The sequence below is a fragment of the Struthio camelus genome, chromosome 5, assembly GCF_040807025.1.
Source record: "Struthio camelus isolate bStrCam1 chromosome 5, bStrCam1.hap1, whole genome shotgun sequence".
In the NCBI taxonomy this organism is placed as follows: Eukaryota; Metazoa; Chordata; class Aves; order Struthioniformes; family Struthionidae; genus Struthio; species Struthio camelus.
The window spans coordinates 72,777,669-72,805,555 of NC_090946.1; the positions used below are offsets into that span (position 1 = coordinate 72,777,669).

Consider the following 27,887-nt stretch of genomic DNA (forward strand, 5'->3'; position numbering starts at 1 on the left):
TCATGAGAGGATTGCGAAACTAGTCAGCTCTTGACTTGTTTTGTTCTTAAATTCTTAAACCAATGTGTGACAGATGTGCCAATTCTTTTTGAAAGGGTAAGAGTTATAAACACCTACTAGCCTCTGAGTTGCTTTAAAGATTTAGAAAACACTTTATAAAGGACAGACTACAGTATTTATCTACTGAATCTTTTAATTACTGGCTTATTCATAGACCTGTTTCTTTACTTGTTTTGCAGGTGTGCCTGTACTTTTATAATAAACTGTACAGGGGAAATAGGGTGACTAAGGTGGATGCTGACAGTTTCAATGCCTTTTCCTCACCTAACCTGCCTCCACTTGCAAATGCTGAGGTTGATATTAAAAGTAAGCAACATCATCTCTTAAGCCTTGTAATTTGTGCCACATGCAATAGAACTCTAGATGAATAGAATCCATGCTTGTATAGTTGAAAGGCTGTTTTTAAACATCGGTATATATTTAAAGTCCTGTATCTTGACTCTGCTTCATGTGCTGTGAAACTGTTTAAATATTAATAAGACTTTAAGAATTTGTGATTCAACTGCATTTGTCTACTGGGGATAGATACGAGCGAGGGTGACTTTAACTAAACATTCAGACTTACCGGAGGGAGTGTTGCCCCTGTGTCATGAAGATGCTTGCTCTGAGGATAGAAATGAGGGAGCGGGTAGGACTGAAGGAACAAAGAGTTTAATGCAATTAATAACCATGCTGGGCTCTGAAGTCAGGCAAAAGAGTCATGGCAGAGTACATGCAGCTTCAACAAGCTTATGTTTGGTTCATGTCATTTTGTAAGATGGTGTAATGGATGCTTAGTACCTGTCTAAATTGCGAACACACTGAAAATAGCAGACCTAGGATACGTTCTATGAGAGTTTTGTTTTTTGTTTTGTTTTCCCTAACTTACTCAGATTCCCTACAACTTCTGTGATTCTGTTCTTTAAGGAGGGGGAAAACCTTTTTAAAAACTACCTGAAGATTACGGCATCTGTTTGCAGATGTCTGTTCTCGGATAAATGACACCCTTTCTTTGGAGAAGAGAGAAGAGAGACACATTTGGAACCTGGCCAAATGAGGATTTGCCAAAAACCCTACTCAAGGACAGTTTTCAAAAATACAAGTTATGCAAGCTGCTCTTGGACAGCTTAAGTATATTTGAAAGGAGCAGGCCTAGATGACAAATTCCAATTTTACCTAAAAATATAGGGCTCGACACCTCCTAAAGTAACGCTCATTTGATGTTCCCATGTATGTGGTGGAAGATTGCAAATAGGGAAATAAGGGATCTGCTCTTCTCTTGCATCTCAGTTTAGATTCTCACAAGTGAAAACTAATTAAATTTCAGCCTAGTGTCTAGAGAATGCCCACTTCACTGATTTCTCCTAAAACGGTGAAGAGTAAAAATACCCACAAAAGATTTGGATCTCGGGTTGACTGCTGTTTCTTTGAGAAGTTACTTAACCTCTTGATATGTTGTTTCCTCAGACAAAAGATTTTAATCTAAATATTCCCCAACTGTTAAGGGCTAAGGAAATGTACATTAATGTTTGTGCCTATTACTGTAGCATCTCTACAACTTGGTGGGGGGAACAGTAGCGAGGGGTTCCCAAATTCTTCTGCTGGGTGCCATTAGTGGCATGCAGCATGCCATTCTGAAAGATATATACTACTAGAGACATCCTGCCGTTTCGAAAATTAAACTTGGCACCTTCACCTAATTGTGGGCATCATTTAAAGTTCGAGGATCGAGATGCTGCTATGTTTGTAAGAGTCAGATACAATCTGAGGAAGCTTGTAAAATACTGCGCGGGTCAATAAGACACCTCTGAGGTAGAGAGAATGTACCACTGTTACTTCACTGCTGCAGCAAATTGGGGAAAGTCATCTTTCTTGGGTTTTTATGAACTGCATCAAATAGGGTATAAATAAATACAGTTTTCTGACTGCTCAATAATGAAATGAAGCTGCAAATTGCATGCTACTTCTCTCTTGCATTTGAACGATTTGTTTTGTGATTCCTTGTGTGTAGTAGAAAAATGAGAAAGTTATTAAGTACTTCTCTTGGCCCATATTGGGTCCCATTGTCTTTTCAATAGAACGCCCCAATGAGATCAGTGAGGATTTCTGATTTAAAAACTGATGGTGTGATAGGCTCTATTCTTACTTGTTTCAGCTGATTACCCTGTTAGGGTAGCATCATTTATCCAAGATGACAGTGTCACTGTTGAAGGATTGTTTCATTTTGAAAAAACATAGTTTATAGAATGGGCAGTCTACTAGTGCTGCTTTATTTTCTCCAAAATAATTGTTTGAAACATAGCTGTCTTCCTTGAGACTGCTCTTACAATCCTTGTATGAAGCTTTCAGGGAGACAAGGAATCACCCGAGGCTTTTAAAAACAGTCCGAACAAATCTAGCATCTTTAACTTTTTTTCAAATGACTTTATGTAGTATGTCTTAATCTTCCTGCAGACGAGGCTGACTCTTGCTGCTTCAGCATTCCCTGACAATGCCAGCAGGAGCAGGCTACGTGCAGAAACTCTTCCTTGGGCTCCCCACTTCTAACAAATCTGGGAATTAAAATTCCAGAGAAGCTGATGGTGAAGAGGTGATAGAATGGCAGGAGTAGGGAGTGTAATGGGATAAGAGCTCAGGATCACAGGCCGGTACATAAGAAAGAGGAGAGGAAATGCTGTTCAGGGTTAGATGTATACTGTATAAAAGCAGTGATCTACTTCAGAGCCAGAGAGGGGGGAGAAAGCTCAGTCTTTCTTCCCCTCCCTTTACTAGCTGCAACTCTCTCCTTCATTTTTCATCTCCATTTTTCACCCCATTCCCCCTTCAGATGAGGCTCCTAGTGGTTTTCCAATCCCATCAACCAGTTGTGTTCTTGGCCAGGTCCTTTAACACCTACGAGTCCCATTATCAAGTTTTAGATCAGCAAGGGTGTCAGTTTTCTTGAGACTTTCAATTCAGCATAGGAAACTCTTGCAAGAAGTGAAAAATCCGGGCAAACTCCTCAGCTGGGTAACACAGTGCTATGGGAAATACTTTTGCAGCAGGATCAGAAAATTCTGTATGGAATAATGAACTATATAGGAATAAACAAACATATTTTTAAAGTCTTAAAGCTTATGAAATAAAAGGCCTTGCCTTATTTCTCTCATATTTTGAAAAGGAGAGAGGCAGAGGAGGTCTGTTTCACTCGAATTGTGTAAAGAGTCTCAGTGTATTTCATAACTGATTACTCTCCTCAGTTCTCTGTTGTCTTAATGAAGCAAATATGAAACTTGGTTCGTTATAATGGCTGGACTTTCTTCATCACACACACATGTAACTTCAGGGAGTGGTGCACACGTACAGAACTGAATGACTGGAAACATAACTTGTGCAGGGGATGAAAGGAGTCCATGTGACTATGTGCACAGATTTGGTACTGCAGCAGCAGATTAGAAGACCCTTGTAAGCTCACCAACCCAACGGTCTCATTAGAGAGAAGCTTGGTTGGTGTCTTGGTTGGCAGTTCTAGCTATTTATAGTAAAAAGTCAAAGTCATTTATATAGTAAGGCAAATGCCAGCTCTGTTCACCGAAGTACTTTGGGTTTTTTTTTTTTCTCTCGTGAGTAGGCATGCTGGTTCTTGCAATGAGACCATTCAATTTAAATATTCATTTCAAAAGGTGTGTGTCAATTGTTTTATAATAAACAGCCAAAAAGGGGGTCTGCGTTTGTTTGCCTCCTTTAGGAATTTCCACCCATAGGTTGGTCTGTGCTCCCCACCCCTTGGCTGTCGCCATGAATTCTAATGAGCACTAGGGGAGCTTATATAATGGTACAACTTGCCTGTAGCCTTGCAGAAAAGGATGAGAAGCAAGTGTTGCTGTTTGTCTGGAGCTCTGCAATCATGAAAAGCTGTATTTCCTGTTTGATTTCATAACTTGGAGTTCAGTCACCACTCCTAAGGGAGGTGTCGCGCTTAGTTACAGCACTCTCATTGTAATAAGTTGAAACCTGTGCTGTGGCATAGGCACCGCTGAACAATAGTTTTTGCTGCTTTATAGGCTGTTTAGGGCTTCTTTTTTTCTTCTAAGTTAGGTTGATTTTTTTAATCCCCCGCTAACCCTATCACCATATGCCTGTGTGTGAGTAACGCTGCATAAAATAAGGAAATTATCCTTTTTTTCTTTCTTCAATGAAAAATATTTAGGTTGTTTCCTTACTGCCTAGCTATTTGGCCCTGGAATATGAAAGCACCTGTGTGTTTTCTTAGCGCTGGGTGACCAGTATGCTCAGTAGACTAAAACTGCCTCCCCAGGGACTGCAGAGTAGCTTCTGTTCTCATCTCTTTACCCTAGTGAGGCTCAGGTGGAGAACAAAAGCTAGTCAGACTTCAGAGGAAACAAACCCTGAAGAGTTTACTTTGTGCCTTAGGTATAAATCTCTATTTCAAATTTGTTTTCCGAGCTGTAATTTTAAGAGCTCCAGTGCTTGAGAGAGAGGGGGAGACTGGCAGTAGCAGAGGGTTGTTTCTGTAATTTTTTTGTTTGGAAAAATAAACAAAAGATCTTTATATCTTAAATGCAAGGTCCTTGAATAACACAGTCTTTCCTATCCCAAGACATTGCAGATATGGTATATAAATATCCATTACCTCTCTATTTTATGTACACTGCTTTAAGAGCTTTCTGTCTTCTACGCAAGACCAATACTTAGCTTATATTTGTTCCTCAGCTTTGTATCCGTATTTACATAATGCAGTACACTGAATCAGTTAAACTCTTTACAAGCACAGCCCATCCAAGTCAGGACAGGTTACTGTTTTCTGTGTTGTGCCAAACACGAATATTCCTCATTAGTCACTCTTATCCATACGATAAAAAGCTGTTCTGAACACCAACATGTAGAGTTTGTTGTGCTTCAGCTATTTCTATGAGTTTCTTGCTTAAGGACTGTGAAGAATTCTTAAGACTTTTCTTTCTGCTTTAACAGTAAGATTGCTGTGCTTTAGGATCAGGGACTGTAGGACAGCTGGTTTATTCAGTAGAATAAAGATGCTTGAACTTAGCTATATCATGTAAATATTCTACATTTTGAGGGAATGTAATCCTTGAGATGGAGGATGCAAAGGGCGTGTTTTCTGCCCTGCATAAAACTCTGCCTCGCTTAGAACAACTCTGAATAACTCTTAGATGAATTTGGGCTTTTGTGTATATTTGTTTGTGTTTGACTCTTGCATCACTCTGGCCTTTTGCGCTGCCTTTCACACTTTTTGTCTAATGGAAAGCTGACATCTGTAGAAATTATGCTGCTCTCATCACTGCGTTCATGGTCTGCAGCACGGAGCACCTTACGTAGACTGACGAGGTTCAGAACCCTAAGAATGTTAACTCAAGGACAGTCTTTGGTCCTTTCTTAATATAGCTAGGAATTGACATCACAGTACTATGTCTGAATTCCACATATTCATATTCCAGATTGCATCTATCTGGAAGATGATGTGTTATGTGATAGCGTGTACTCCCAGAGTACAGGTATAGGCCTGGTGTAGGCCTCATTTCTGAACCTATCCTCTGATCTCTCTCTCCTTAGTCTTCTGCTTTTGGCAATATCTTCTTAGTGATCCATGCCAAGTTAGGAGTTTCCTCAGTTCATTCTTCAAGTTTGTTACAGACATTAGAGATGCTAGTAGTTGCCAAACTTTGTAGTATGCGTTTGTGAAGTCTTGGCAGGGACTCCTAGCTTATGGAGGATGAAGGAAAGAAAACTTTGATATAATTTTATTGCTGTCCCTGCCCATAGAGGAGGCTTCTTTTAAAGAATTAAAGAATTAATCTGTTTGTTAGAAGGTTGAAAGGACTGGATTTATCGCCAAACACGGTGGTCTCTTAAGAAGCAGTACTGATTGAGTGAACATAGTGAGCCTGACGTATGGACCTCAAGCAGAGCAAATGCATGGCTCTCTGCACCCACCCAGGTACCTCCTGCAGGTCTCTGAACTTGCTCCAGAAAGCTCACGGAGGCCTTTTAGAGCTATTTGGCCAACTACTAAATTCAGCCAGGTGATTTCAGAACTGTGCTGGTAAGCTTCTCACAAAGAAACTATAGAAACAGTCTGTTTCTGTTGTCCCTTTCCCAGAGAATAGGAATAAATTTGCTGAAGTTTGCCTGATAGGATAAGCAAAATGCCAAGCCAACTGCTCGTGAACTGTTTTACAATATATGGTTCAGATGTTTACTCATATAATTCCAGGATTTAAAATAGTTGTTTTTCAGCAAGCGCATACAGAGCCTCTACTTGCCGAGAGCATACTCGGGCACCATGACAGGAAGGGAAAGTTCAGAATTGTCTTATAGGGGACTGCTATTTTCTGTCCTGACTTTGTGCAGTGTAGTTTTTAGTATCTCCGGTAATGGGGCAAAAGAGCAGGCGTCAACGGAGGCTCTTAAATGTACTCTGATTTTCTTGCAAATGCCTGTCTGCTGATGGCGAGAGATTGCAATAGTAATTGGTGTGAGTAACTCTTCACATGGCTGAGAGCAAGTCAGTATTATGCACTTAGATCTTCTCTCTGTTCTTACTACTTGGGGTTTTCTCCAAAAACTAAAAAGCTTAAATCTCGATGAAGAAACAGGTAGCTTTATGGCATGGTCTACTCTCACTGAAACATGACGCTCTGAGCTATTGGCTGTTGTTTGTTAAACCTCTTCCACAGCCATCTAGGTGTCATCAGAGCTACCAGCACTGTGCTCTTGTATTGGAGCAGTAAAATTTTGAAATCAATAATGCATGACTTGGCTTCTAATAATGCAACAAAAACAAACTATTAGTTAAACAGCTGGCTTCTGGCTCTAAATGTATAATCAGAGTTAATTGAATCCCTGCTATTTTATTTAATCATTAGTAACTACATAATAAACTCTGGAGGTGATTAGTGGCAACAGTAACTGCATTGGTCTTTATTATGACATTCAGAACTTGTCATATCTTTTATGTCCGAGAAGATGAAGGTCTGCTTTCTAAACATTAATTCAGGTTGATATCAGTCCAATTACAAAGCAATGAAGTTCTGATCAGTGTGTGACAAGTAAATGTCTCACTTATGCTACGTACTGTTCTGTTGGCTGAGGCTTTCTAAGCACTCTGAACTGGGAAATTTGTCACTGGCAGGACACGTTCAACATTGTGAACTGGTCAGGCCTTGTACTCAAGTGCTTTTCACAGCTATGAGATTTCTCTTTGGGAGAGGTTATAAGATGGGTATATAGAGTTGTATCTGATGGATCATCCTGTTCACTAGTGGAGATTGAACAATCTATTTTGGAAGTCTTTACTCTAAAATACTATTAAATTGAAGCAAGTATGCTTGTTGAGTATCTCTGGGAAGTGCACTAGTGTAGAAATATTGAGGAAAAATTCTGATTTATCTTGGAATCTAAGCTATTTTGGAATTAAAGCTACAATATAACACAGCTGAGCCTGACCTGGATGTGACCTTAAACACATATTTCAGTGGCATTTAATAAATAAGATGTGTTAGATTAGCTGCTGTGGCTGCTGTCTTTAATGGGCCTTCATTTCCTCTTTTTAAAAATACATTGTCTTGCATGAATCCCCTACATAGGAAACAGTTTTAAAGATAATGCTGTAAGTGTGAAGTGCTACAAGTGTACTTAATGTTATATCTTCAGTATTAAATCCGGATGGCCATTTCTCTTTAACAGTAAACTGGGATACAGTGTGGAGACCCAATTCCAAAAAGAAATTTAAAGTTCACACCAATATGAACAGGAACGTTGGGCTTCTGCGAATCTTCCCAGGAATCACCACTGCTGCTGTAAGTGTCACCACTTAATTTTGGACGTGGATGAAATGATGCTCAAAACTCGTTTAACCAAGTTAGCCAAAGTTCGGAAGCTGCAGTGTTGTAGCAGTGGTTGGGTTTTTGGAGGGAAGGGAAGGTATCTTGTCTTCTTCTGAAAATCATTTTGTAATACCACGGCATTCAAAGACCATTTTCATGTCACAAGCTATTGACAAAGGCTTTTAAAATATCTTTAATCTAAACTGCCTGGGCTTTGGAACTGAAAATCAATTTCTTACCGGGGCTAATAATAGGTCAAGTGTACTCTTCTGGACAGGTACAAGCTACAGGCATTGAAGCATAGTAGTAAATATCTTGCCTAAGAACACACAATATGGGGGGGGGGGGGCATGGAGGGGACCGTGGCTTTTTCTGCAACTCATGTTTCTTTCTTAAAGTTCAGTTCCACTCACAGTGGTGGTTAGGATGACCTCCTGCACTGATACAGAGCTGAAGATGATAAGTGGTATTTTGCTGCTCTGAGCCTTTTAGAAATTGTTTTGCAGAACTGTGGTTGCAAGTAGTTTGTGTCCTTTCAAATTTTTTCTCTAATACCATTTCCATTAAAGTGGCAGGTCTTTCATGGCTGTTGCCACCTTAAATTGAATCCAGTAGTTTAAGCAGCATTCCTCAATTATATTAGCACTCTTTTTAGGTGAATATGAACAGATGGAAACGCAGAGGGGTGATATACTTGTAATAAAACTCCAGCTGCCTAGCTAACCTCATGGGGGATTACAGTGTATTGTATATAGCATATGTGATCAACAAAGAAACATCCAAGTTGTCTAAAATACATCTTTTTAGGAAGAGAACTTTGCTAGGCATCCCCTTACGGTGAGATACAGTAGCTACCTCGTTAACAACCGGCCGAGAGTGAATTAGTGCCTCCTTTTTTCTCTGCTATGAATTAAATGAATTGTTTCTTGGGTTAAAAAACTCCAGGCTTCATTACAATGTTCTTTTCTGAAAGGTGAGAAGCTATCTCCCTTAGAAAGGCAGACATTTATTGGCAAAACTCTTGTTCACTAAAGTAATGAATTTGGGCAAGTGTTGGGAGTGGGGGTTCTAATCTCAATTAATGAATTATTCTGTATTTATTTAGTAAGTGTAAATCTAGCTTTTTGTTCCTCCACGGTGCAACAGTATAACCTGTTAATGGCCCTTAAACAATAGCATCCTTTTTCACGCTGGAGTCATGACTGTAGCAAATAGTTTATTTTAAAGTCTATCTCTCTAGGAATTTTGAAGGCAACTAAAGAGTGAAATTCTTATTTTTTGTAAACATTCTCTCCAGTCCCAGTTATTGCAAACTGAGGGAGCACAGAAGGGCATGAAGAGCTTCCTGTAATATTCTAACAGGAATGGACGATTCTTTAAAACTCTGTGCTGCATATAAAAATCTTGCTGTGACTTAAACGCATCATTTGGCTCTCTTTCTTCTCTTGTTTTTAAACAGGTAAAAGCGTTTCTTCAGCCTCCAATTGAGGGCATTGTACTTGAAACTTATGGAAGTGGCAATGCCCCAAATAACAGAGAAGACTTGATAGAAGAACTGAAGAAAGCAACTGAACAAAAAATAGTGATTCTAAACTGTACCCAGTGCTTAGGAGGATCTGTTAAAACAGTCTATGCTACAGGGCAGGTGAGGGTTGTGCAATGATTTCAGGCTTCAGTGCTGTGTAAAAGAAACATTTCACTGATGCAGCTTGGTTGTGTACTTCTAGTAGTCCCACTAGTTCCAGATTTTTTTAGACTATAAAGATATTGCTTATAAAATAACCATATCAGAAAAAGCTTAAGCTGGAAGGATTTAAATAGCTGTCTGCAAACAAGATCCTGTTACTTCTAGTCTGAATGGTCTAAATAGTCAGCTCAAATCCCAAATTACTTACTGCTGGCTCCTGTTGTGTGCAGCATTCCAGGATACCATTGCATTATGTTGTTAGTATCCCTCCCAAAGGGATGCCACTGAGCTAGAAGCCAGCTTGTGGGTCAGATGGTCAAATAAAGTAATATTTGAAAGGCTAGCAGTTACTTATTTGCAATAGAAGAACATTAAGAAAGCCTGCAAAACCAAGCAGTATTCCAAATGCCAGCATTTATTTGTCCGAAAGTGCAACTGTATTCAGTGAGAGATTGGTAGAACAGTTTCTAAGGAAGCATCCATCTTGCAGAGTGGAAAACAGTTGTTTTTAACCCAGGAAGGCTAGCTTAAAACAGACTTTATGTAGATACTTTGAATGTTCAGGACATTTTATAGTGAATTTTTTAATTTTGTAATAAGACATGACATCACTGAGACTAAGAAGAGCTCAAAGCCGTATGAGAGTATGTGTTGCATGTGATAGTGTGAAGGAAGCTGATTTAATTCACCTTTATAAAAAGGCCAGCCATTAAATATCCAAGAAACACTGCCAGAGGGTGACTCATCCCCCTATTTTAGACACCTGTTTTTGCTGGGAGCAACCACCCATCTGGCAGAGCTAGCCCCTTCCCTGACTCTAAGGTGAACTTAGATCCTCTAGACTGGTGCTGAAATCTGCCTATGTTAACATTGTTTTTGACGCCGCTTAGATTATATTTGCTTCAAGAACACATAGTCTGCTGTTTTGAGCAGAAAGGGAAGGAGCTTGTAAGAGTCTGTTTTCACTTCTTCAGTATTTGAATGTTATATCTTCTAACATGGGCTGTCACTTGGGAGTTGCTAAAATTTTTCTCTCACTTAAAGGGGGGGTCTTCTGAGAAGTGATCGCGTGATCTCTAGCAAATACAATAGGAATGCATGGATTATATGGAGCAGTTCACCCAGAAAGAAGAAAGAGTTGAGTCAGTAAAAGACATCAAATTTGTATTTGCAAAGCAACATGAAAATGAGGCCTAACGTTTATGCAATCTCCTCCTTAAAATGAACTGCTCAAATGCTTGGGAAGAAAAACCTCTTTTCTGTGCTCTGGTTAAAATATTCTCCAAACAGACACCTCTAAAAATGGCTTTTGCTATTTGCAGTCTGATCCTCAGTGAGTTGGTAGGTTTAATTAAGAGATTCTGGTCAGGTCACTAGCATTTGTCTTACTAAACCTCTGTAAGACTATGTGGAAAAGTGTTCACTTCTGGCTTCATGTTTTATGTGGAGCATGTATTATATTGCTTCAGCATCCGTTGAGGGAAGCTGTCCTGTTTTCTTGGCATCTGTTGAGGAGAATACTGATAAAGTCAAATCCTACAAAAGTACTTTATGCTTGTTTTTTCATTGACTTAGCCTTTTCATAAGGAACTGCTCTGTGGAGGAAGTATCATGGATGAGCGCTGGAAACTCTCTGTAACGTTAGCTTTACTTTATTTTTTATTTAAATACAACCTTTTACAGATCTTTGCATATAGGCAGGCCATCTTTTATGCATTCAAGCTAGTCAGGTGGCTCAGCTGAGTCCATAGTTCCCCTTGAAGTATTTGTTTTAATTAACTGAATGTCTGGCCTCTGATCCATCTGCACAGCAGAAAGTTATAATTGAGGGGACTTCAGGTGTAGGAAGGAAGCTGGGAAATCCCTTCGTCCTCCTTTTTCCTAAGCCCACTGAAAAACTCCTAACTGTTCCTTGGTTCTAAATGCTGGCTAGCTCTCCATTTCTCATCTTCTCTATAGATATTTTTCCATGGACTTTTAAAAATGTCAGTTTGGGGCTCTCAGAGGTAGTTAATGAACTGATTAGGGCACTGTATCTTGCTAAAAATTTAGTTAAGCCACACCAAATTTCAAAACTGCAATTTATGCACAAGGAATTTAAAAATAAATCAGTGTAAAGAACCTACTGCAAGATGCTTAACTTTGAGGCATCGCATTATAATAAACCTGACGGTCTGTGGTTTAGAGAAAGCCTGAGTATTTGCCCTGGTACAATTCTCAGTGGCAGGAGATCTGAGATCTCTTTTGTCTTTGCTGCCTTGCTCACAGTGCACTTAGAGAGCTCGCTGGCCATAGCAAAGATGGTTGGCTCATTTCTGCTTTTTGCTTTAGTTCAGGTATTTTTTTTAACTACTGAGAAGATAAGTTAAAAAGAGTAGGTCGTCTTTTTGTAATTGTTCTTGTCAGACCTGTGTAAATTATGTATTTCATTGGTAAGTTCTAAATCATACACTGCTGGTGCAGCCTAGAAAGATGTGAAAACGCTCCTGCTGTGAGCGCACTGTCGTGCTGGAATTCATCCAGAGTAATACCCCATAACAGAATGGTAAATATGTCTGTGAGAGAACAGCCTACTTGGCAATGTTCAAAATGCCACTGGGTTAAAACAGAGTGACTGCAGCTTTTCAGCAAACGTAATCTGACAACTCTGCAGATAGCTGATACGGACCTGTAACCTTTCCATTTTAGCACAGGTAAATGACCATGGCAAGTGTTTGGTTAAATACTTTCCAGTGTTCCTGCATGAAAAGGAACTTAAAATGGAAGTCCTCTTTGCTCAGCTGGGTCTAGTATTTGCCAGACATTTGATAACTAAAATAACAAAAATTACAGTGGCAAAGGGGCAAGACTCCACGGAGGTATGGCTGTACGTTGTATTCTGTGTGGTTCCCTATCATTCATGTGCATTTTCTCTACACATGCATATTTCTGAATGCTATGCTAATTGGAGTCATTATTTCTTTTTATTCAGACTCTTGCTGATGTTGGAGTAATTCCTGGAGGTGATATGACACCAGAGGCAGCCCTAACTAAACTGTCATACGTGCTCAGCAAGAGTGAGCTTAGCTGGGAGGAGAAGAGGCAGGTAAATATTTCAGAGTGACCTTGAAAGGCTTTAACTTTCTCGTCTACTGTGCTAGCTTCTGTCTAGCTGAATGGCTTGAGCTTCTCCCTTGCATTTAAAAGCAGTTGATTCCAGAGCCATAATGTGATTATCATATGTTTTTTTCTTATGGAAAATATTGTTAGGCAAATAAATATATGGAGATTTGGAGAGAAGAGAATTCTGTGCATAAATCAGTTGAAAACCATAACCAAGCCATAAAAATGCTATTTTTAATTGCAGTAGTCTACTCTGGACGTCTCTCTGCTAAAAACCTGTATGTGGAAATTCGTAAGGGAGGCAGAATTCTAGCCCCACTGAAGGCAGGAAAGATCTTGTCGTTGACTTTAATGAGGTGAAGATTGCATCCAAGATTTGTTCACCCAAGGCTAGTTCTGAAAATAAATGGTGCCTACAGCCCCTTCCTTTACAGTGTTACTCAGGTCGATGTTAGATTTTGTTTCTCTAAGATGGGATGCGTTTTGTAAATGCATCAAAAATAAAGGATTATCTTAAAAACCAGTTGTAACTGGTTTTAATATCTTAACCCATTTAGCAAGGTTATTTTTATTCGTTGGTGTTTAATCAAGGTATTTCCCCCAAAATAATACAGTTCCTTAATACAATGAATCTCTAGCTCTGTGTTAAATGCCCTGACTTAGATAGGAGAGCAGCAGCCTGCCAGAATGCATATTTCTGTGCTTGTATGCAGTGAAATCATAATCCTGACACTTTAGGTAATGACATCATGATGAGTCACTCTCTCGACTTAAGCTGGGCATGCACACGTGTATCTGATGATGGTGGTTTGTTTTTATTAAAGTTGAAACAAATTTGATCATTCTTTCATGCTCAGTATCTTCCAGCCAGTAGCAGCTCTGAGACCGACAGATCATGATACCTATGATCATGACTTGCGTGGGTGGAAGTACCGCTTACCATGCTTAGGAATAGTTTGCAGATAGTTTGCAGATTGTGAGCTTTCACTTGTTTGATAAAGCCCTTGATCTGAAAAACGGAAGGAGAAGGGGCTGTGCGTCTCTTATGTGAGGACGGCAATAATATACTCTGTGCAAGAACATGATGCAAGAACAGTTGACATAATGCTATGTGAAGAGTGGTGGTATTTTTCATTAATGGTGCCTAAACATTAGAAATCTGGTGCTGTGAATTCAATGTTGTTTTGCTTCCAAGTGAGCGTGTTTTTATATATGCTTTAGAAACCAAAGCTCTGCACTGATGCCTCTTTGGTAAGCTCACTAACCTGGGCTGTGAGTATGCCAGCCTGCTTTTTAATGTAGATTTTGTTATTCTTGCGCAGAGGAATGTTTGACCTGGGACAGGAGAATCTTCCCCAGCTGGCTTTCTGCCTAGGTTTATGGGTTAAAACTTAATTTGAGACCCAGTTCTCCGAGACAATATAGCTGAATTACGTAGGTAAGGACTTGGTGATACGACATCTTAGGCACCACTGGCCCAAGGTATCCCTGCACCTTCATGTGCTGCCCTTTGAAATGTGCTGCACAGTGTTGATGAGGTAGTGGCAGGAGCTTTTTTATATGGCTTGAAAAACAAAATGACTTCTGCAAGTTCTTTGAGTTAAAGCGGGATCGGTTTCCTCGTTTGAGGAATGTCTGTACAATGGTAGAGACCCACAAACAATTGTGTTGGCACAGCTAAGGGAGCAGCTTGCTGCATTGCCTGGGCAGGAATTGAATGGTAGAGACCAGGAGGAGAAGGAAGCTTGGAAATATGTTGTCTGTGGCAATATCTTCAGCTAAACATATCACCAAACAATAGTCTCCCAAGAGATGGAAGCTCTCCTGAAGCTGACGTGGTTATTTTAGGATTCTCTTCCAACACAAAGGAGCAAGGAATGTGCCCCCAGACACATGCAAATGGCTGCAGAGCTGATGGAGCGGAGTAGTGCGCACAGGGCTTTGCGCTGGGCACGTTTAACACAGGTGCCAATTGCTGAGGTTACCTGTGCGAAGCAATGATCTCAACCTGTCGAACTCTAAAAGTGCACCAAAGCAGTTAGTATCCCCTGAGAGAGTTGCACGTATATGTTACTCTTCCAGCAGACAGCTACGGTATCGTCAGTGCTTGGAGGTTTTTTTTCATAAAAGGCATGCCTAGACATAAGTAAACCCAGGGCATTCCTCCTTCCAGCATCACATCTGTTCTTGCAAACTTTCACAATCCTGCTTTTTAAAATTCTAATTGAAGCAACTGCGTGCTTTATAGCTGCATCAGCAACCTTTAATGAAAGAGTGCCAGTATGTAAATTATCAAAACTGAGGAAACCAGTTGCTTTCTCTTAATGACTGGCTTCAGTCTTCCTGTTCTCCAGATCTCACAGAGCTTAGCTTTTAGAGTATTTTCGTTTTTTTTATTGCCATGTTCAAGCATCTATGCAGTGAACTAGCTATCTTTTTTTTCCCCCCCCTGGTTGCGTTGGATGCACCTCTACGGCCAATTGTTACACTCCTGCTTTAATATTGAATGACTAGTTCTGCTCTAGACCCTCTGCATTCAGAGCTGAATTTGTGGCCAAATTTTAACAAAATCAGGGCTAATGAACCTGTCTGAAAATCAAATGAAATAAATGACTCTGTCTGCAGGCCACCCTGGGGTTTGTTTTGAGGCCTAAGTACACTGTCTGGGCAGGAAGCGTTTAGACAGACCGTAATACTGAGTTTTGGGAATGGAGCATTTCAGATGGTTCTCCTCTTCAGGCTTACTCAGCCAATTATTCACTATCTTTGCGTTTTCAAGAAGGCTGTAGCTTAGCCCATTAGGGATCTTTTGTCTGCATACTCTTAAAAATTGGGATGTTTTGTTATGTGCTTATCTTGATTTCTTTGCTTTAGAGGAAAGTTTTCGTTGCCTGCCCTTCCTCCCCCCCCCCCCCCCCATTTTGTCTTTTTAAGCTTGTAGTCTTCATCATACAGTAACTGTTTTTTTAAAACTTTTGTCTGCAATCAATTAGTTTCCATAGTTCTTCCAAACGGTTTTCTAACTTGATCCTAAGATTTTTTCTTAGTCTACTACCGTTTTTTTTTTCTCTGCTAACAAAGGATTTGATTGCTCGTTTTTCAGATGCTGAGTAAGAATCTAAGAGGAGAAATGACTGTTGTACCCACAGGAGACAAGATCTCTCTGAGAGATAGCAAGTTTATTCAACTAATTGCCAAATCTTTGAGTATCGGCTGTAAGGAGGTATATACTTAGATATTTAAAACTGAACTCATGTAAAGCTGTAAACTCACTTAAATGAACCTAACTTAAAGGTGAACAACAAAGCCCCCCCCCCCCAAAAAAGAAGGAGCACTGGGTATTTTTTATTATTTTTATTATTTTTTTAGTACTGAGCGTCCCAGCTAACCAGTTAGGCGAGGGAGAAGGGACACAATGACAAGCATAACATTAAAATGTTTTTAATTAAAAGCATATTAACTTTTTTTGTTTCTTCTTCTTTGTAGCTTCAGCTTGAGTTTGTTTTCTTGGCTGGCTGGGTGCGTGATCACAAGCCTCAGAGAGTTGCTCAGTTGCTGTAATTCAGGGTATCCATGATATAAAGAAAGTGCTCTGTATTTTTGTGGTCAAATATATCGACAGTTTGCAGCAATACAAGTAATGAGGGGTAAAACAACTTAAGTGTACATGCAGTCAGAGAAGGCTGCTCCTAAGGAAGGCACTACATAAGCAGTATTAGTCCCTCCCAATCAGAAAATAAGAAAACATAATACTGTTTGTTCAGTGAAGAGCACTGCAAGATGCAAGCATTTGCTTTTCTCTTGCCTTGGTTACAGGGAAGGTGAGATTTTTAGTAACTAATAAATACTGAATGTGTGGCTCGTCTTTAGCATGTATGAGAAATGGGAGAATATTTAAGAGGCCTGTGGATTTGTCAGTGGAGGTTTGGAAGTACCGGTTGCACAAATATCTGAGGAATCACATGGATAAGGTTGATCCAGTCTTGAGGAGAAAGGACTGTATGGTCTTTTACAACTCCTTCCAGCCCTGTTTCTCTTACTGTACTGTTGTGTAATTTTGGCAGTACACAGATGGCAATTAGTATGTGCACCTAAAATGGTATATATAGATATCAGGTAATTATAGTGTTGCTTGGAAGGGAGGAATATAAATCTTCGCAGATGTGAGACCTACAAAATGTAAAAATAAACATAAGACTTCTTTCCTTCCAAGAACTAAATGCTACCATTTCTAAATATCCAAAAGTTTAATTTGGAAACTACGTGAAAGCATAAGGACAGTGTTTTTATGACTTGGACATCAATCATATTAGATACAAGAATGATATTAAATGTTTATCTTTATTTGTTTCTCAGGAATTAGAAGCCATAAGAGATGCATTAATTCCACCTTTGGCTTGTGCTGCAGCTAAACTGGGTGACATAGATGCACTAAAAGCCATACGAGAAATGGTAATGTAAAATAGTTTGTACCAAATATGACTTTTTTAATAGAGCTGTAAATGACTGGGTGGAAGCCATGCTCACTGGGTCATAACTACTCAAGTCTTAGAATCAAAGTACTTTTGACTAATACAATTGGTTTCTAGGCACTTCAGTCTTTGCCTTTCAAAACTGGTATGTTCTTTCCCCCTCTGCTTCTCAGCTATTACATTTTCTTTTGAACAGTGAAAATACAGATAGTTTAATATGCAAGTTCTTATCTGATAACTTTGGAACAATTTAAAATGGTTTGTACTGCTTTCCTTCATTTAACTTTCTTCATGCATATTCATAGTATCCACCTTTTGGATGTAAATCTTTCATGATGAAAAAAAGAACTGGAAAATTATGTTGAAGCAAAACACAGTTCGATGCTAAATCAGGGTTTGGGCTCTCCCCATAGCCCCAGCTTGGGTTATATCTAAAAAAAATAGTAGTACAGTCATTTCCCAGTATCACTTTCTACACCGCTTTTTTTTTTTTTTCTGTTTGCCCTGGCAAACGATCTACTCTTGAGACTTTGGTAATGGGCCTAGAAAAAGGATGAAAGTATCTTGAAAATAACAATAAACTGAGACAAGTTAAAGTAGCAGACTGCGTGCATAGGCAGAAAGCTGCTGTGTGGTGTACTGCAGTAAACAGCATACCTGAAAGGGCTGCAATGAGATAATGTGCAGGGGGCTGGAACATGGGAAGGTGGAATATTGGCGCGGAAAACAACACTGCAAGGTAAAATTTATGCAAGTTTGACAAGCTTAATATTTTTTTGGCTGAATTAAAATGTGATATAGGCATCTGTTGTTGTACCAACAATTTCCTGTGCAGCCATGACCTTTTCAGCATGTGAAGGATCTGTGCTTTCGCAGGGGGGAAACTTGAGCTCTGGAGACTACGATGGCCGAACTCCACTTCATATTGCAGCCTCTGAAGGGCATCTACCACTAGTTGAGTATCTGTTGATGTGTGGTGCAACTGTTTATGCTAGAGACAGGCATGGATCTACCCCGCTGATAGATGCGATCCGTTTCAGGTAACAAAAGTAATTTATACACCACTCTATGTAAAGTTTATAAACCTTATTTCTGTTTGCATTTTAGTCCATCCCTGTTGGTAGCTTTTAGAATGAGCAATCATATGTAAATTACAGCAGTTAAAATAACACAAAATAGCTTCATTTCAAAGGATGTGACTAGCCTAAATTAAAGAATTTTTAAAAATAATTTCAAATGAAAGCAAACAACTTTGTACAGATGCAGCATTTTAGCACTAAGGTAACTTATTGCTGCCTTCCCATCAAGTCTTTGTCCATATTTTCAAGACTCCGCTCTTTGCTATGAGCCTTCCTTATAAAACGTAACCGGACTAAACACTGATTTTGACTGTCGGAAGGGAGCAGGCAGGACCCCGGGCTGTCTGTTTTCTTTCTGCCCTCTCCTTTCTCATGAAGACCAGACTGTTTCAGTTGGCACAAACTACATCAGTAGGCTGACATGTTTTAATCTTTCCCTTCTACCTGTGCTTCTTCTAATCTCTTGCTGGGTGACTGGTTCTTTGATTTTTCTCTTCCACCCACTCATAATTACATACATTGGATTCATGACTCTGCCTGGCCTGTGGATTACCTCTTCCTGTCGTTCTGAATGTCAGCAATTCTTGAATGGTAGGCATGGACATGCCGTTTTGCTGGCCTTCTCCATGTTGCATAGTCTTAAGGAGTGGCCATGGCACAGAATACTAAAGTAATCCGTTACGAAAGATCAATTCCAAACACTTAGTTTTTATACCCTGGGGATTCACAGAGCCATCGGTCTTCCAACTTGTTAGAAGCTGCATGCCCTGATCTCTTCATGTGTCTTTGATCTACTTTCAGCTCCTTATCTCATGTTCCATCTGTACAATGGCAGGAGAGAAGCTCTTTTCCATAGAGGAGCTTGGAGTGATAGAATTTCAATGGTCTTCATGGGTGTTTGTCCCCAAATATTCCTACAGCTTTCAAATGTTGACAAGTTCACCTGGTTGGCCAGCTCCCAGGTTAGCTCCCAGGGAGGTCTGGCAGTCCTGTTTATACATTGATTGCAGGAATAACCTGAAGGCTTTTTTTTGTCTCAAGGACTTGATGTAGAAAAACTCAAGAGGCCCTGTTAACTTGAGACTTGGAGTCCTGTGTGGACACATTGTGCTATTGCCATACTACTGCACGATCCCTTATGGCTTTATAGTTGTTGCTTTATTTTAGGAATATATAAAAGCCCTTCAGTGGCCAACCCTTAAAGTCTTAAAGCAAAAACAAGCCCAGCAGCAAATCAAACAAATAACCTCACAGTTGAATAGAGGTGGCCCTAGTCCAATGTGAGAAAATGCTAAAGCATTAGATACCATTAGATGTTCCTGCAAATCAGGCACCTACTTTTTTTACCGCACCCAACTACTGCCTGAGGAATTTCACATGAGCATGTTGTTTGGATTCCTTAGTGTTGCCACTCCTATATTAGACTCCTACTATGACTCTTAAGCTCTTTAAAGCTGCACACCCAATTTGATATGGGGAACTGTAAAATGAAACTGCACCTTAACCATTTTCAGTTTCTCTTTTTGTTTCTACTGTTGGAATGAGGGGAAGAGCTGACCTAGAACTAATCTCATAAATTTGTATTTAAGATCTGCTATATGCTTGCACTGCATTTTACACTGATAAGCACGTAAAGGAGAATTGTAGAAATCTAGTAGCTGTACATTTGTATAAATATATACCCACTAAAAAGATTTCTGCTACAAAAATATTTAAATTCTATTTATTAAACAGCTATGTGCTGTAAGTGAAGAGATGAACCTGATGCAACGTACTAAGTGGCAGAGAGGGAAGAGGGAAAACTGATCTTAATGAGCAGTCAATGCTTTAAACTGTTTAATATTGCAACTTTCTCAATGTTACTGAATATTGCATCAGCTTAATCCCATTTTCTAAGAATTAATTTTTGTTTAATTGGAATATAATTGCAGTACAATATCCACTTATCTTAAAAATAGCTTTCTTTCAGCTTTGGATGTCACATTTCTCAGTGGCTTGCCTTTTAACCTAACATGCAAATATGTTTAATGATGATTGATTTCTCTTTTCCATTTAATAATTTGTAAAAATGGTCAGGAGTTATGTCTCTTCTTAAAAGCTTCTTGACATAGCACTGTCAGCTTGTAGACCAGCAATTTGATCTGTAGTCTCTTACATTATCAATGATATTTTCTTAAATTTTTTGTCTTTAAGTGACTTTTTTTAAAGTCACTTTAAGTGACTCTTCCTTTGTTTGTTTAGATTGTAAGATGTGAAATCCCTTTCTAAATAAGGAATAAACTACTGCATTTCTGCTTTTTCATTTCATTTTTCAAACTGTGCAATTTGCCTGTAATCTCATTCACTTTATGCGTGAAGCTAAGTGGACCACTGTTAATTTGGGCCAGTTACTTGACATATAAAAATTAGTAGCATTCCTTTAACTTTTTAGAATACCCTCAAGGAATAATTCATTTTCAAAACAATAGAATAATACTTTTTTAATAACAGAAACTCTTCTAAGCAGGAACATGTCCTGAATAAAAATCGTGTATATTTTATGTAGTAAAAGCACTTCCATTTACTTGTAGTAGCGTGGTAAAAGGTTGAAAATAGGGAGTTGTTTGTGTAGCGCTGTGAGAACATCAGATTAGAGGCAGTAAAATTACCTCCCACATAAATATGAATTTAAATATTTGATATTTTGCAAGGTTACATTTACATTACTTCAGGAAATCTAAGACAGAGTGAAATTCTAAACATTGCTGACTCCAAAAGTACACTGAAGTCTGTCCTTACAGTATTTGAGTATAAAATCCCTACTGCTATTACATGGAAAACTGAACGAGGAAAACTAAGCCTATCCTGCCATAACCATTGCAGTTGCTGGGGAAGCAAGCATTAAAAAGAATGAAGCCGGTCAAGTTTGGATATACACTTACACCTGCGTTTCTTTACAGAGAGTTGGTGGAAGGTGTACACCCTGAGGCCCCCATCCTGCAAACTTTTACATGCATGTTAATTTCACATGTATGATTCATCCCTTTGAAGTTGATTCACTTTTAGGAAGTGTCTGCCAAGGCAAGGCCTAAGATGATCACGCTGTACAGCACTTTGATCGGGGTAAATCCAGAGTACTCATGAAGTGATAGAAGTTCTGATGCCTTTATCCGGAGCTCAGACTTGGTCACAGCAATGAATATTTGAAGACCATGCCAAACCATTTATTTTTGCTTTTGGCCCATGAAAAAGAGTAGATATAAATTGTCTTTTTATCTCCACTGTTATCAATAATGGAATCTAGCAGGGCGAAGACACTGGAAGCGCTTCTTGTCTATTTGTTTTTTCCCTCCGAAGAGAAAACATATGACAGCGGTAGTATTAAAAGGCTAATTTAAGCAACATATGCAAAATAGCCTTGTTTCTAGAGCATATGTCCGACCAACATCCACAGTTAGATAACAGATGTTGGAGAGCTTAGAAAAGAAAGAGCTGGCCGTAGTTGACAGATGACAATAGCTCCTCATGGCTCTTGCTTATCAGACGGGGCTAGACTGGACAAGCAGCTGTGTACCCCAGGGCCACCATGGTGATGTTGGCCTTTCTCCTACACTTTGAACTTTGATTATCCTGTGGTTGCTCTACTGCTAGTTATGGGCTGTAACCTCAGAATGGGAATCACATCTGAACTGTTCCAAAGCTTATGGCTAAAGACATAGTTGAACTTCTGATCTGAAGGTCAGCTAAACTGTGATCATTCTGAGGCTTTATTAAAGCCACAGAAAAGTAGCACTTAAGGAAACAGCTTCTAGAGAAAAATAGCTCTCTTGCACCTGAAACACATAATAAATATCATAAAGTTCAATGCTAGCCTCTTGAAATATGAATAATACTCTTGTGCGTAGGTATAAGATAGCAGAAGTGGTACTCTAGATAGAGCTTAAGTTTCTTTAGAGTGGGGATACTGGCTGGATGCAAATAGGAACAAGCTGCTGTGTGACTAACCTCCTGCATAGCTTTCATGTTGAGTGATAGGAGTGATAGGAACATGGCAGTCCATTCACTTTCTCAGACAGAGCTGTTCTTCACAGTCATAGTACTAAATTTAACACTTTTAAGTTGTGCATCACTATTAGTCCTTATTCTTTTTCTCTCCTAACAAGCTCCCCCTTACCCCTCCCTTAACGAGGTGTGGTATGCCACCCTTCCTCTCCTTCCTGTCATACCAGGAAACACGATCTTGAGCTACTCATTGTCCTCAGGATAGTATACTTTTGTTTATAGCTGTCATTTTGTAAACACTCATTATAACCACTGTGAGTTTTAATCCTTAAAAATTCCACTTGAAACCATTTTGTTTTTTCATTTACACATGTGAGATAAACGCCCCAAAATCTGTTTGTATCATAAATGTATAGGGAGTCCCACGCAGAGCAGTAGCGAGTGCGTGGCATAGGTATGACAGGAAGTGCCTTCTGGAGAGAGTCTGGCTACCAGCGAGGAGTGAACATGTACAATAACGGAACAGAAAAGCCTGACTCGTTACTGGAATCCTGCGATAAGAAGGATTTCATAAGGGGAGCACACTGAGAGAAGACAAAGCAAAACATTACATGCTTTGCTCCCTTTTATCTTTTAGTGCTGTCCCATAGCATAGCTTTTATCGGGAAAAAAAAAAAAGCACTAGTTTCATGCTGTGATTTTGAACATAAGGTGGGAAACGTGGAATATGCCAGGGCGGTCATTGCAGAATAAGAAGATGCTATCCACGTTCAGTTCTGTGCTGATTATGAGCTTGAGTGAATAAACATGTTCTACTTTAATCTAATCTGCTTTAATCTTTTTTAGGTCAGATTCATATTTAGCTAATCACTGTTGACTGAACTTAAACTTCGTAAATGTAGAAGTCATTCTTCACTGCAGACTGAAAAACAGGAAGCAGTGCCATTATTTGCTGCCTCAGGGAGATGCTTGTGGATGTCTTGCCATGTCACAAGGGACCTCCTGAGAAAATATTTTAGATAACTGAGCAAACTTGCAGTGCATGCTGTTCCAGCAGTGCTGTGCTAGGAAACAAAGAATGATTCTTTTTGCTGTCAAGTGAAAAAAAGTGCAATTAAAAAATCTGCTATGTAGGTTAAATAATCTACAATTGGAAAGGGGAAATGATACCAATAGCATCTGTACAGTTTTTGTTTTTAATTTGTAAATTAAGATCTTATGTGAGATGTATAAACTTAAATGGGAATTGTCTGGGTAACTTCAAAGTAACTCTTCATTCTCAAGATGGAGATTCCTAAGAGAAGTAATGTGGTCAGATAAGCATTTAGTCCAGTTCTAAAATGGAAAGGCACATGGTAACCTCCAAGGAAATGGAGGTGATGAAGCTGAACATGTATGTGAACTTATTTTTTATTTTGAATTAATTCAGGTGAGTTTTCAGATAATGGGTTGGGAAACCTCACATATTTTCTATGATGAATGAATGATATGCCTAAGTCTTCATTTTGACATGTTATGGTATCTGCAAAATATGCAACTTACTTAAAAGAGGAACTATGAAAGTATTCTTGAACTACTAGTGTCATCATGCTTTTTCTGCAGAAAAGTTCTGCTTTTGGATTTGTGAACTAGATCATTTGTTTAGCAGAGGAAAACACACCATCACCTCCTTTCAGAAACTAGTTATAAACCTTTCACTAGGTCACTTTTTGAGAAAGATATTTTGCAAATTTTTCAGCTGTCTCATAATTTTTCACCCACTAACAGTACCTTTAGAGACCTTAATATGGCCTTTTCCATAAACCTTCTCAAGCTAGTGACTAAGAAATGAGAGTTGGCTGGTAGTGCTTAAATACATCATTTTCCATTTAACTCAAAGGAAAGGACAAGGCAGACCTCCTGAAGACTCCATGTGGAAGTAAATCACAGAATGGTTGAGGTTGGAAGGGATCTTTGGAGATCATCTAGTCCAACCCCCCTGCTCAAGCAGGGTCCTCTAGAGCACGTTGCACAGGATCGTGTCCAGGTGGCTTTTGAAGATCTCCAGGGAAGGAGACTCCACAGCTTCTCTGGGCAACCTGTTCCAGTGCTCTGTCACCCTCACAGCAAAGAAGTTTTTCCTCATGTTCGATGGAACTGCCGGAGTTTCAGTTTGTGCCTGCTGCCTCTCACTGGGCACCGGAGAGAAGAGTCTGGCCCCATCCTCTCGACACCCTCCCTTCAGATACTTGTACACATTGATGAGATCGCCTCTCAGTCTTCTCTTCTCCAGGCTAAATGGGTCCAGCTCTCTCAGCCTTTCTTCAGAGGAGAGATGCTCCAGTCCCCTCATCCTCTCTGTAGCCCTTCCCTGGACTCTCTCCAGTGGTGCCATGTCTCTCTTGTACTGGGGAGCCCAGAACTGGACACAGTACTCCAGGGGAGGCCTCACCAGGCCTGAGTAGAGGAGGAGGATCACCTCCCTCGTCCTGCTGGCAACACTCTTCGTAATGCAGCCCAGGATCCCATTGGCCTTCTTGGCCACAAGGGCACATTGCTGGCTCATGGTCAACTTGTTGTCCACCCGGACTCCCAGGTCCTTCTCGGCAGAGCTACTTTCCAGCAGGTCAGCCCCCAGCCTGTACTGGTGCATGGGATTATTCCTTCCTAGGTGCAGGACCCTGCACTTGCCTTTGTTGAACTTCAGGAGGTTCCTCTCTGCCCAGCTCTCCAGCCTGTCCAGGTCCCTCTGAATGGCAGCACAGCCTTCTGGTGTGTCAGCCACTCCCCCCGGTTTCGTATCATCAGCAAACTTGCTGAGGGTGCACTCTGTCCCTTCCTCCAGGTCATTGATGAATATATTCAACAAGACTGGACCCAGGACAGACCCCTGGGGGACACCACTAGCTACAGGCCTCCAACTAGACTCCGCACCTCTGACCACAACCCTCTGAGCTCGGCCAACCAGCCAGTTCTCAAGCCACCTCACCGTCCACTCATCTAACCCACACTTCCTGAGCTTACCTAGGAGGATGTGATGGGAGACAGTGTCCAAAGCCTTGCTGAAGTCCAGGGAGACAACATCCACTGCTCTGCCCTCATCTACCCAGCCAGTCATTCCAGCAGAGAAGGCTAGCACATTGCTCAAGCATGATTTCCCTTTGCTGAAGCCATGCTCACTGCTCCTGCTCACCTTCTTGTCCTCCACATGCTTAGTGACGACTTCCAGGAGGAGCTGTTCCATCACCTTTCCAGGGATGGAGGTGAGGCTGCCAGGCCTGTAGCTTCCTTGGTCCTCCTTCTTGCCCTTTTTGAAGACTGGGGTGGCATTGGCTTTCTTCCAGTCCTCGGGCACCTCTCCTGTTCTCCATGACCTTTCCAAGGTGATGGAGAGTGGCCTAGCAATAACATCTGCCAGCTCCCTCAGCATTTGTGAGTGCATCCCATCGGGGCCCATGGATTTGTGGATGTCAAATTTGGACAAAAGATCTCTGTATCCTGATCCTCCTCGACCAAGGGAGAGTCTTCCTTTCTCCAGCCTTCTTCTCTTGTCCTCAGGGTCTGGAATTCCCGAGGGCTGGCCTTAGCAGTAAAGACTGAAGCAAAGAAGGCATTCAATAACTCGGCCTTCTCTGTATGCTTCATCAGCAGGGCACCCACCCCATTCAGCAGCGGGCCCACATTTTCCCTAGTCTTCCTTTTGCTATTGATGTATTTGAAGAAGGCCTTCTTGTTGTCCTTGACATCCCTTGCCAGATTTAATTCCAACTGGGCCTTAGCCTTCCTTGTCACATCCCTGCATACTCTGACAACGTCCCTGTATTCCTCCCAAGTGGCCTGTCCCCTTTTCCACATTCTGTACACTTCCTTCTTCTGTTGGAGCTTTGCCAGGAGTTCCTTGCTCATCCATGCAGGTTTCCTGCCCGCTTTGCTGGACTTCTTACTCAGAGGGATGCATGTGTCTTGAGCCTGGAGGAAGCGATGCTTGAATATTAACCAGCTTTCTTGGACCCCTCTTCCTTCTAGGGCCCTGCCCCGTGAGATTCCCCTAAGTAGCTCCCTGAAGAGGCCAAAGTCAGCTCTCCTGAAGTCCAGTGTTGCAGTCCTACTCATTGCCCTGCTTCCTCCTCGCAGGATCCTGAACTCCACCACTCATGGTCACTGAGGCCAAGGCTGCCCCCAACCTTCACATGACCAGCCAGACCTTCTTTGTTAGTACAAGGTCTAGCATTGCACCTCTCCTCGTTGGCTTCTCCACCACCTGTGTTAATAAGTTATTCTCAATGCTCTGCAGGAACCTCCTCGACTGTTTGTGCCTAGGTGTGCTCTTTTTCCAGCACATGTCAGGGTGGTTGAAGTCCCCCACGAGAACCAGGGCCTGTGATCGTGAGGCTACTTCCAGCTGTCTGTAGAAGGTCTCATCGACTTCCTCTTCCTGATCAGGCGGCCTGTAGTAAACCCCCACAACTGTGTCACCCATGTTAGCCTGCCCTTTAATCCTTACCCATAGGCTCTCAACTTGCTCTTCATCCACCCCGAGGCAGAGCTCCATACATTCTAGCTGCTCCCTCACATAAAGAGCAACTCCGCCACCTCGCCTGCCTGGCCTGTCTTTCCTAAAAAGCACATAGCCATCCATGACAGCATCCCAGTCATGTGAACTATCCCACCATGTCTCTGTCAGTGCAATGAGATCATGGCCCTGCGACCGCACACAGATCTCTAACTCTTCCTGCTTACTCCCCATGCTGCGTGCATTGGTGTACAGACATTTCAGAGAGGCAATCGAACATGCAAGTTTCTCAGGAGAGGTGCAAGAGGATCCTCCGTAGCCATGTTCCGTAGGTACCCCACTGGCTGCATGCACCTGCTGGAGGCATCCTGACTTGAGCAGTGTTTTACTGACTATGCTGTCTCGTATAACACTCCCCTTCCCCCATCTTTCCTAGTTTAAAGCCCTTCTTACCAGGGCCAACCTGTTGGCAGACATGCATGCCCCGCTTAGTGAGGTGGATCCCATCTCTCCCCATCAGCTGTCGATCTTCAAACAGGGTCCCATGGTCATAGAAACCAAAACCCTGCTGCCAACACCAGCGGCGCAGCCAGTTGTTCACTTGGAAAACTCGTCTACTCCTCCCCCCATCCTTCCCCCTCGCAGGCAAGATTGAGGAGAAGATGACCAGGGCGCCCAGACCCTTGACCACCATCCCCAGAGCTCTGAAATCCTGTTTGATGGTATCCAGTTTGCCCTTGGTGTCATTAGTGCCCACCTGGAAGAGCAACAGAGGGTAAATAATAAAGGTATTAGTAGGAGGGGGTTTAGAAAAAGATATGCTTCTGTCGGAGGCTCATAAGAGTACTTAGCACAATTTTGAAGCCTTGAAAAGGTGATCAGCTTCTGCTTTAACATAGAGGTTTGTTGCTTACCTGATAAGACAGATAATTAAGAGACTAATATTTGTGAGTCTTATATTCTGCAAAATACAGGAATGAGGCTATTTGTCCGTGCTTCTGTCACAGTATTTCTAGTGTTAAATTAATCTAGGACTACAGAAAGGAAAATAAGAACTCTTTGAAAAGAAAGGGACACATCCCTTTCAGTTTTGGAGCTGAATGAAACACTTTCATGAGCTGACCATGTGAATGTTTTTTTTTTTTTTTTGGATAGGGAGGGCAAATCATCTTACTACACCTGTCACCTTGT

General features: G+C 40.9%; 1 protein-coding gene across 1 annotated transcript in view; it reads left to right on the forward strand.

Moving 5' to 3' along the window:
* Positions 1-27,887, forward strand: part of ASPG (asparaginase) — a 52,184-nt gene that overhangs the window by 13,016 nt on the left and 11,281 nt on the right. The window contains exons 6-12 of the mRNA XM_068947220.1: positions 240-366; positions 7,744-7,856; positions 9,343-9,528; positions 12,542-12,655; positions 15,776-15,895; positions 17,029-17,124; positions 18,021-18,184. Of these exons, the coding sequence (XP_068803321.1) occupies positions 240-366; positions 7,744-7,856; positions 9,343-9,528; positions 12,542-12,655; positions 15,776-15,895; positions 17,029-17,124; positions 18,021-18,184 (920 nt within the window). The remainder of the gene's footprint in view (positions 1-239; positions 367-7,743; positions 7,857-9,342; positions 9,529-12,541; positions 12,656-15,775; positions 15,896-17,028; positions 17,125-18,020; positions 18,185-27,887) is intronic.